We start from the raw sequence: 10,637 nt of genomic DNA, 5'->3' as shown, positions 1-10,637 counted from the left end.
TCAAGTTGAATGTTTGTAAGAACGAAGTCTCCATGTTGAAACTCGACATGCCTACGACGACCATCAGTGTGTTGTTTATATTTTACGTTGCTGCGGGTTATACGATCATGCACTTCCTGATGGACTTCTTGTAAATGCTTACAGAAATCAGTAGCCCCTTCACTGAGTCTAGGAGGTAAAGGTAATGGGACAAGATCCAACGACGCTCTCAGCTTAAGCCCTGTGACCACTTCAAAAGGTGAGTGACCTGTGCTGCGATTAATTGAGTTGTTATAAGCAAATTCAGCATGCAGAAGGAGGAGACCCCAAGTGGCACCATGATCTGCAACAAGGTAGTGCAATAAGTTGCCCAGAGTCCTGTTGACGGCCTCCGTTTGCCAATCGGTCTGTGGGTGAAATGCACTAGAGAATTGAAGTTTGGTTCTCGTCTTTGCCCATAGTGTTTTCCAGAAATAACTAACGAACTTAACATCACGGATGTGATATTTTTGGGTATGCCATGCAACCGGACCACTTCGGAGAAAAATATAGTAGCAACTCATGAAGCATCATATGTTCGGCTGCAAGGGAGGAAATGAGCCATTTTAGAGAAATGGTCTACCACCACAAAAATATAGTCATGTCCCCGGATGGTGCGCGGAAGACCAAGTATGAAGTCCATGCCGAGATCCTCCCATGGTTGATCTGGTACAGTTAGACGGGTGTACAACCCCGTGTTTTGCCTCTGTCCCTTGGATAGTTGGCATATTCTACAGCGTTGCACAACTTGCTGGACATCCCGTTTGAGGCTTGGCCACCAGAACTTGTCTTCAACAAGCTGGATGGTTTTGTCACTGCCAAAATGGCCTGCAATTCCTCCTGAGTGTAGCTCGCGGATAACAAAAGCTCGCATACTTGTATAAAGTAGACACAACAGGTTGCCAAAAAAAAAAAGGAATCCATTGATAAGGGTGAATTCAACATGTTGGGGAGAGGATCTTTATTGCAACGTTGTATATATAATTCCACGTTTGGGGCCAGCGCTGTATTTTTTCTTAAGGGAGTGGGCCAATCCTGAAAAATTTGCGAAACACTACATAATTCTTTGCGAAGGTGCACTTCTTTAGGTGTATGGAAAAACTTTCGAAGCGGAGGACTTGTAAGACTTGATAGAGGTGGTTTGAGTGCGTAAGATAATCATGGCTATACACAAGGATGTTGTCGAAATAGACTACGACAAACTTGTTTATAAAGGGTTGCATAATCTATGTCATCACACTCAAGAATGTACTGGGGGTGTTCGTCTATCCGAATGGTATCACCAGCCACTCAATAAGTCCCTCCTTTGTCTTGAAGGCAGTTTTTCACACATCGCCAGGACGTAGTCAGATTTGATGGTAACCACTCCGCAAGTCGATCTTAGAAAATATCACCATGCAACACGTCTAGCATATTATCCAAACGAGAAATTGGGAAGCGATATTTTATCGTGATTTTATTGATAGCTTGGCTGTCTACGAACATGTGCTAGCTGCCGTCCTTCTTGGGTGTAAGTAGAGCGGGTACTGCACAAGGGTTGAGACTCTCGCGAATAAATCCTTTGTCAAGTAAACTTTGAACCTATTGTTGCAGCTTTTTGTGCTCGGCTGGGCTCATCCGATATGCTGGCAAGTTGGGCAAGGTTGCCCCTGGAATCAAATCTACCGCATGTTGTATGTCCTGCATGGGCAGTAGTGTCTAAGGCAGTTCGTCTGGGGCGATATCCGAAAACTCCTCCAAAAGCCCTATGATTTCTGGTGGTAGTGTTTCCGTCGTTGGTGGTGGGCTAGCTACTTTGGCAATCAATGCAAAAATAATACCACGATCTTGCCTTGCTTGAGTGAACCCCCCACAGTGCTAGTATTCAGTCTTCACCAGAGGGATAGTCAAAGTCGTGGATCTTCATAGGTTTTAGGACCACCTTCCTGCCACCAAACAAAAATGAATACGAGTTCTTATAGCCATCATACTTGACTCATTGGTAGTATAGCCATGGGCGCCCCAATAACAAGTGGCAGGCTCTCATCGGGATCACGTTGCAATGTAGGGTATCAATATAGTGTTTTCTGAGGGAAAAGGTGATCAGATATTGTTGTCTCACTGGAATTGAGGTGTCATTGACCAACTTAATTTGTATGGTTGCGGATGTTTCTCCACTAGAAGTTTGAGATTTTGTATGACTTCTTGGGGGAAATCATGTTCATTCTGCTTTCGTTGTCAATAATAAGGTTTAGAGACTTCCCTTGATGTTCCACTCGAGTATGAAATATGTTATTGCGTAACCAATCATTGCCACCCGGTTCTTCCTTTTTCTGTCCTGTCAATACTCGGCAGATCACACAAACAAGCAGTTTAGATCCTTCTAGTATTTCTCCAGGCCCCGTGGCTTCAGGGTCCTCATCGGTATCCGATATTTCTTTCTCCTCTACCATCTTGAGTTGGTTCTCGCATGCCACGGTCAGCCTCTGTTCTTTTGCGGGGCATACTACTACGAAGTGTCCACATCCCCCACATTTGTAGCATTCCTTAAGCTTGCTCTTGCCAACATCATGCTTTGAGATTCCCTGTTCTGGTGTCGTTGGAGTTTTGTGCCAGGTGCGATCATTTGATGAAACTTGGCCCTTCTGGGTTGGGTTACTTTTCTGTGTAGAAGTTGTCCAATTGGACATGGACTTCGGAGTGGTGAAACTCCGTATTGTTGCTCCAGGCAGAGTGCCAGCTGATAAGCCTCTTCAATGCTCGTTAAACGAACGGTAAGTAGGTCCTTTCGAATGTCGTCTCATAGGTTTGCTTTATAGTGTGTGATTGATTGTCATTCCGTTTCGGATACTCGACTGCGGATGTTGAGTTCATGGAATTTGTTGGTATAATCATCTACTAAGGCCGATCCTTGTCTTAATAGTAATAGTTCTTCAAATAGCATCTCCTCATAGTCGATCGGTAAGTACTTCTCTTACAGTTTTAATTTCATCTATTCCCAATCCGTAATAGGAGGTTGGTGGAGCCTGTGCAGCTGTTCCTCAACACTTTACCACCAAACTCTTGCTTGCCCCTTTAACTTCATTCTCACAAAATGCACTTTGCGGTCATTGAAATAGTCTTCTAAGGCGGTAATCCAGTCCTAGAAAGCATAAGGGTCTAGCTTTTTATGGAAATCGGATACCTCCACTCTAATTTGTCGCATGGCCTCATCGTGGTGATTCTCAGGAAATTCCATACGATTCATGAAGGACTCCATACGGGTTGTGAAGGTGTTCTCACCATTATACGCTCGTGGCATCCACCGAGATCCCTGGAAGGGAGTGAAAGGTGGTATGTGTGTTGGTCTTCGCTATTTCCATCGCCTTCGAGATGTAGTTTTGGTCCCCCGTTCTCTGGTGTGTCCTCTTGCTTGTTCTTACCTGATCCCTTTTGTTTATCAAACACATGGTTCCAGACGACATCGACCTTCTTGTTGAGAGAACCCAGTTAGTTAATTACTTCCAACAGGAGGTCGTCGCGTTGTTGAGGCGTTAAGCGGGTGGCGCTAGGATGCTTGTTATTCCTTGAGTTCATGGCGGTGATGCTGGGAACTTTGGCATCACCACCATGTTTAAGGGAAGTTTTTGATGATTAATGAAAGTACATGTTGTTGAGGATACTTAGCCTTACTCTAAGGCTTAGTATATGCTTACCATATGTGACATGTTTGACCTTTAATTCTAGGCTTAATTCTAGGAATATTTCATTGTATCAATTTACTCCTACTTACCATATATGTTGTAATCAGTCTTTATGCTTTGTATACTGTAAATGGTTATAAATAGAATATACTCACCACTTCACAAGTGTGGTGGTTTTCATCAAACCCTCTCATGGTATCACGAGCCTCTTTGGTTTAACAGCCATCGTTCCTTTTTTTTCTCCATGGCTTCCGATTCCTCTTCCAATCTTCTTCCTTTCAATACCTTAATTCACATGATCACCATCAAGCTTTCTTCCTCAAACTACCTTCTATGGAAAAGCCAACTCCTTCCTCTTCTTGAGAGTCAAGAATTGTTGGGCCATGTCGATGGAACCCTTGTGCCGCCACCCCGTTTTGAACCTGCCAACTCTAACACGCCTAACAACAAACACTTGGCGTGGAAAATTGCAGACCAACGTTTACTCAGCCTCTTACTTTCCTCCCTCACCGAGGAAGCCATGGCTGAGGTTGTTGGCCTCTCTACTGCACGTGATGTCTGGCTCACTTTGGAGAACACTTTTAGCCATCGCTTGAAGGCCCGCGAATTACGTCTCAAGGACGATTTACAGTTGATGAAACGCGGCTCCAAACCAGTTGCAGAATACGCCCGTGCCTTCAAGGCCCTATGTGACCAGCTTCATGCAATCGGACGGCCCGTCGACGACACCGACAAAGTCCACTGGTTCCTCCGCGGCCTCGGCTCCGATTTCTCCAGTTTCTCCACCGCGCAGATGGCTCTCACCTCGCTCCCCTGTTTTGCAGATCTGGTCTCTAAAGCCGAAAGCTTTGAGATATTCCAGCGGTCCCTTGAGCCCTCTGCCACAACTGCTACGGCTTTCACCGCCACCAACCGTGGCCGGCAAAATCACCATGGTCTCCCCTCTTCCAACCGAAGCAACCAGCGGGGTCGTTCCAGAAACCCTGGCAGCAACTCTTCCAACTGCGGGCGCTTCACCTCTGGACAGGGACGTCGCCCCCCTCGCTGTCAAATTTGCCGCACAGAGGGTCACTATGCTGATCGATGCAATCAACGGTATGCAAGAAATGATTCCTCTGCTCACCTTGCCGAAGCCTTCAGCACCTCTTGTTCTCTCTCTGGACCCGAAGCATCTGACTGGTATTTGGACACTGGGGCTTCGGCCCATATGACCACTGATCCATCTACTTTGGATCAGTACACTAATTACACGGGTAAGGACTCTGTGATTGTTGGAAACGGTGCATCTCTACCCATTACCCACACTGGTACTCCTTCTCATGTTCCAAATATTCATTTATTAGATGTATTAGCTGTCCCTCATCTTACTAAAAATCTTCTTTCAATTAGTAAATTAACGTCTGATTTTCCTCTCTCCGTTACATTTACTAATAATTTTTTTACTGTCCAGAATCGCCAAACAGGAAGGGTGGTGGCGACCGGTAAAAGAGATGCAGGTCTATATGTGCTGGAGCGCAGCAATTCTGCCTTTATTTCTGTCCTTAAAAATAAATCTCTCCATGCTTCTTATGATTTATGGCATGCTCACCTTGGACATGTGAACCATTCTACCATTTCTTTTTTAAATAAAAAAGGGCATCTCTATCTTACGTCTTTATTGCCATCTCCCACTTTGTGTAGTACATGTCAACTTGCGAAAAATCATCGTTTGCCTTATTCTCGAAATGAACATCGATCGTCTCATGTGTTAGATCTTATTCATTGCGACATCTGGGGTCCCTCTCCCGTCAAATCCACTTTGGGTTTTGCCTACTATGTTCTTTTCATTGATGATTATTCCCGATTTACTTGGCTCTATCCTTTAAAATTTAAATCTGATTTTTTGGATATTTTCACTCAATTTCAAAAATTTGTGAAAAATCAACATTCCGCTCGTATCAAGGTCTTCCAAAGCGATGGTGGTGCCGAATTTACTAGCAACTGTTTCAAAGCTCACCTACGTAACTCTGGCATCCACCATCAACTCTCGTGTCCATATACACCTGCCCAAAATGGTCGCGCTGAAAGAAAACATCGCCATATGACAGAGACGGGTTTGGCTCTTCTATTTCACTCTCACCTTTCCCCTCACTTCTGGGTTGACGCCTTCAGCACTGCAGCTTACATCATAAATCGGTTGCCCACACCGCTTCTTGGAGGTAAGTCACCTTTTGAACTTCTTTATGGCTCTTCTCCAAATTATGAGAATTTTCATCCCTTTGGTTGTCGTGTTTATCCTTGTTTGCGTGATTATATGCCTAATAAACTTTCCCCTCGCAGTATTCCTTGCATTTTCTTAGGTTACAATCCTTCCTATAAAGGGTTTCGTTGCCTTGATCCCACCACCACTAGGCTATATATCACACGACATGCTCAATTTGATGAAACTCACTTCCCTTCCCTTGATAGCTCCCAAGCCCAACCCCTATCCTCCCTCCATATTTCCAATTTCTTGGAACCATGTCTCCTTCATACTGACTTACCCTCATCTTCTATCGCGCCCCCTTCCCAGCATGTTCCTCAATCCGGCTCTTCCCCGTGTGATCTTTGTACTGACCCTGTGGATGAGTCTGTGCAGGCTGTTGATTCTCTTGCAGGTTCTTCTTTGTCGCACCCGGCTTCCAGTCCACCTTCCACTGAGACCACTACTGAGACCACTACTGAGACCATTGCAGATCCTTCTACTCCGGCATTTCCATTGGCTTCTCATCCTATGCTTACACGAGCTAAAGCTGGAATTTTCAAGACTCGGCATCCGGTGAATCTTGGCATTTTGGGATCCTCTGGACTTCTTCCTGCTCTTCTTGCCTCTATTGAGCCCAAAGGATTTAAATCTGCTGCCAAAAATCCTGCCTGGCTTGCAGCCATGGATGAAGAAGTACAAGCTTTGCAACAAAATCGCACTTGGGTTTTGGTTCCTCGCCCTGCCAACACCAACATTGTTGGTTCTAAATGGGTGTTTCGGACCAAATATTTACCTGATGGATCCATCGAGCGTCTCAAAGCTCGCCTTGTTGCCAAAGGCTATACACAGGTACCTGGTCTCGACTACACTGACACTTTTAGTCCTGTTATCAAGGCTACCACTGTCCGTGTTGTGCTTTCTCTTGCTGTGACTAACAAATGGCCTCTTCGGCAACTTGACGTCAAGAACGCTTTCCTCAATGGTACTCTTACTGAACATGTTTATATGGAGCAGCCGCCTGGGTATATTGATCCTCGTTTTCCTCATCATGTCTGTCACTTGCAGAAAGCTCTCTATGGTCTAAAGCAAGCGCCTCGTGCCTGGTTTCAGTGCTTCAGCTCTTTCCTCCTTACACTTGATTTTTCTTGCAGCCGTGCTGACACCTCTCTCTTTGTTTTTCATCAGCAGTCTGACATTATTTATTTGCTTCTTTATGTTGATGATATTATTATTACTGGCAACAACTCGTCTCTTCTTGACAGTTTTACTCGTAAGCTTCATTCTGAGTTCGCCACCAAGGATTTGGGTTCTCTCAGTTATTTTCTTGGTCTTGAAGCCTCGCCCACTCCTGATGGTCTCTTTCTCAGTCAGTTGAAATATGCACGGGATATTCTCACTCGAGCTCAGCTACTTGACAGCAAACCTGTTCACACCCCCATGGTTGCTTCTCACCACCTTTCTGCTGATGGTCCTCCTTTCTCGGATCCTACTCTCTACCGCTCTCTTGTTGGTGCCCTTCAGTATTTGACCATCACACGTCCATATATTGCCCATGCTGTCAATTCTGTCAGCCAATTTCTGCACGCCCCTACAATTTCTGCACCCTCTCACATGTTTGATCCTGAGATGGGGTTAATCTGGTGAGACGCCAGAAAGTTGTGAATTTATTTCATTTACGTAGTGGGAGGTCCTGCGTCACTGTCTCTCCCTTTTCCATAGATTCAGAAAAGACTGGAACCCACTTTTCTCGAATGAATTAAGTTAATTTCCAACAAAACACGAACGAAGATGCTTCGGATGAGGATCTGTTGTTTTGTTTTTGTCTTTTTAAAAACAAGCCCCTGACATCAAGTATTAGTAAACCAATAACAATCCATATCAAATGCAGAAACAAGTCATCACTACTGGCATCTAGTCATTTACCGAATCTCGTGTGGGGCTTATCCTCAACTCCTCTTTCGAAATATTAGAAAACAAGGGGGACAAAATCAAGATTCCCTGATATTGTCTCTGTTTTGACAGTACTAAATTATTAGTTCATATTTGTCTTCATTTTAATCCAAATGTTGTCTTGATGCTAGGATTCTGTCCTTTGGAAACAGTGATTCTGTACTACTTTTATTGATTATTGCCAATTATTTGAGTACTTGTATATCATCATCGTTTATGTTTCAGTTTCATCAGTATCCATACTACATATAATATTACTATCCAACCATGCATACATATATTGGCTTCCCAATAGACAAAATTACAGTAACTTCAGAATCACGTGGAGCTTAATGATCTTAATCAACTTCTTAGAAAATTAGTACAGTAAGTTCAAAGGATTTCATGAGTTCTTTGAAACTTAGATGCTATATTTTGAGCTTTCAGTTCTAATTTCACATGTATATTTCTGTACTGTACGTTTTATCTGGCTATTGAAATGTTCTTTTCTGTGCAAGATGGAATTTTATGTCGTTTGGTAGGCAGGAGGAAAAGGAACAAATTGAAATCTTGGATGATAGATGTAAAAAAAAAAAAAAAGAAAAAAAGAAAAAAAAAAGCAATAAATACGATCATATGGCTTGTAATTTAATTATAACGAAAGAGACTTCACAATGAAATTTCCTGTAAGGAATAAAGTTCCATTTTTATTGTCACTGCATTGTAAGCTGCATGCCACTGCTAAACATGAAGCATGGTGACAAACTCCTGAAGATGCAATTGTCCTTTTCATCAGGAGAATAGGAGAAAATTAATTAAAAATACTATTTCTTAATTAATTCGTTAAACCTTTGAATCATCACAGCTGTAGTATTGACTAGTCGTGAGCTTAATATTATTAGTACTGGTTAAATGCTTCAGCATTTAGTTTCGAGATTTTCACTATGGCAATTTGCCCGAGAATACCCGATTACTATTTATTATTTTATTATTATTTTTTATCTATTTTTTACTATTATTTATTATTTTATTATTATTTTTTTACTAATATTCTCAAAATATCTAAAAATACTTCAATACTCAAATGCAACCTAAATCTATGCCTGCAGAACGTGGCCGGCCTCATGTTTTTTAGGTATTTTTTTTTTTTTATAAAAAAATGGAGCAATAAATGTGTAGTGTCTACCCAAGCAATTAAGGGACAGAGGATCCCATTCCGAGAGAGGGTGGGGGCAGGGGTTGAAACTTGAAAAATCAATGTGTATTGTACGTAAGTACATCTTACTTATATATGGAACTGAAAAGTTAATGCATATGTCGCTTGTATCATGCATGCCTAAAAATGTTCAATTCTCAAATTACCTAAACAATACGCGCGTTACCTTCCTACATATCTAGGTAACATTAATTACAAGATGAACTTAAAAATAAAATAGCCTCAAAATATAATGTCACATGGAAAGAAATCATGCAAGTATTAAAAGATGCATGAAGGATAAGTCTGAAATGATTAATAGATAACTCTAAAAAGGTGGACCAACCTTAGTTCCCCACAACTATATAGTTAATCATCAATATTAACTGACTGACAACGTACCCACGTTACATGTACATGCAGCTTTGTCTTAAGTCGTCTTCTTTTTATCCCCGGCCCGGTGGTAGTAAAACCCCAACCTTAATTTAATCTAACCGTTGTGAAGTTCACACTTCTTCATAGCAACGAGCAAGGTTAGGATCTGTGCGCCTATAACCCTCGGACGGTTGCTGCGACATGAGGCTGACGAGTAGATCCGCAAAAGCTCCCACAATGAACTTGTGGGTGTTCTTAGGATTGAGCGCAAGATAGCATAAAAGAAGCTCATGCAAGAATTCCCAGTTGGATTTCACGTCCACGAGCTCACGCGCCTCTACCATCTCCTGCATGGAGCGTCTGAAGTCGGCGTAGGGGTCTGGTGAGTACTTGGGGACCGGCACACCGTTGTTGAACACCTTCTCTGGCTTTTGTGCTGCTGCAATAATGGGTGGTAAGTTCGACTCATCAATGGTGGATTCGACAATGGAGTTGGAGCGGCCAGGTGAGGAGAAGAAGAAGCGGTGGGAGGCAAAGGCGGAGGCGAAGTCTGCGGCGGTGGCGGTTGTGTCATCATCTGGGTCGGGCTCGACATAGGAGGAGGATGAGGCAGTGGCGGAGAGGGGGGAGGAGGAGTCAGAGGTGTGGTCATAGAGGGAGTTAAAGTTTCTAATCATGAGGGTTGATGTGGAGGTGGTGGTGGGTATTAATGTATGGTCATGATGATGATCATGATCTGGGGTTTGTGATGAAGGGGATTGGGGTGAGGGAGGCCATTTGATCTTCATGAAACAGAGGTTGATGTTTCTTCCTAGTGTGCTAATTGGCATCCTCACTAGTCTTGATCTGCTAGATTCACAGGCCTAGCTAGCTAGCTAGCTAGGAGAGAAAGAGACCGAGATATTAGTAATTAGAGAGGATGACAGATGAGAGAGATTCGAGGAGTGAAGCCCTATTTATTTGTGTTAATCGTGTTTGGCTACAGATCATTGAGAGAGAGAGAGAGAGAGAGAGAGAGGGGGGGGGTCTATATCATATGGTAGGTGGTCACGTGGTATAATTAATGTATGAGTAATGTTATATATATTTGTAAAATATATAAACGTTGTGCAGTTATTTTAAAAAAAATTAAGATTTATAATTAAAAAATTATTATTTTTTTATATAAATCTCGTATTTATCTATTTTTTTTAAAGCGATTGCGTAACGTTTGTGTATTCACGACTGTAACTAT

At 42.8% G+C, this 10,637-nt stretch overlaps 1 protein-coding gene across 1 annotated transcript; it reads right to left on the bottom strand.

Annotated features, from left to right (window-relative positions):
* Positions 1 to 9,241: 9,241 nt before the first annotated feature.
* LOC121259850 (transcription repressor OFP12-like) lies at positions 9,242 to 10,405 on the bottom strand. The gene has a single exon (XM_041161640.1). It carries the CDS (start codon positions 10,231 to 10,233, stop codon positions 9,535 to 9,537), a length of 699 nt encoding a protein of 232 aa, XP_041017574.1. The 5' UTR covers positions 10,234 to 10,405; the 3' UTR covers positions 9,242 to 9,534.
* Positions 10,406 to 10,637: the final 232 nt, after the last annotated feature.

Source organism: Juglans microcarpa x Juglans regia, chromosome 4D (assembly GCF_004785595.1).
Source record: "Juglans microcarpa x Juglans regia isolate MS1-56 chromosome 4D, Jm3101_v1.0, whole genome shotgun sequence".
Lineage (NCBI taxonomy): Eukaryota > Viridiplantae > Streptophyta > Magnoliopsida > Fagales > Juglandaceae > Juglans > Juglans microcarpa x Juglans regia.
This window is presented reverse-complemented; position numbering and strand designations above follow the sequence as displayed.

Bases quoted from the DNA above. Each gene is read 5' to 3' on its own strand.
- LOC121259850 (XM_041161640.1), bottom strand. From the start codon at position 10,233: ATGCCAATTAGCACACTAGGAAGAAACATCAACCTCTGTTTCATGAAG.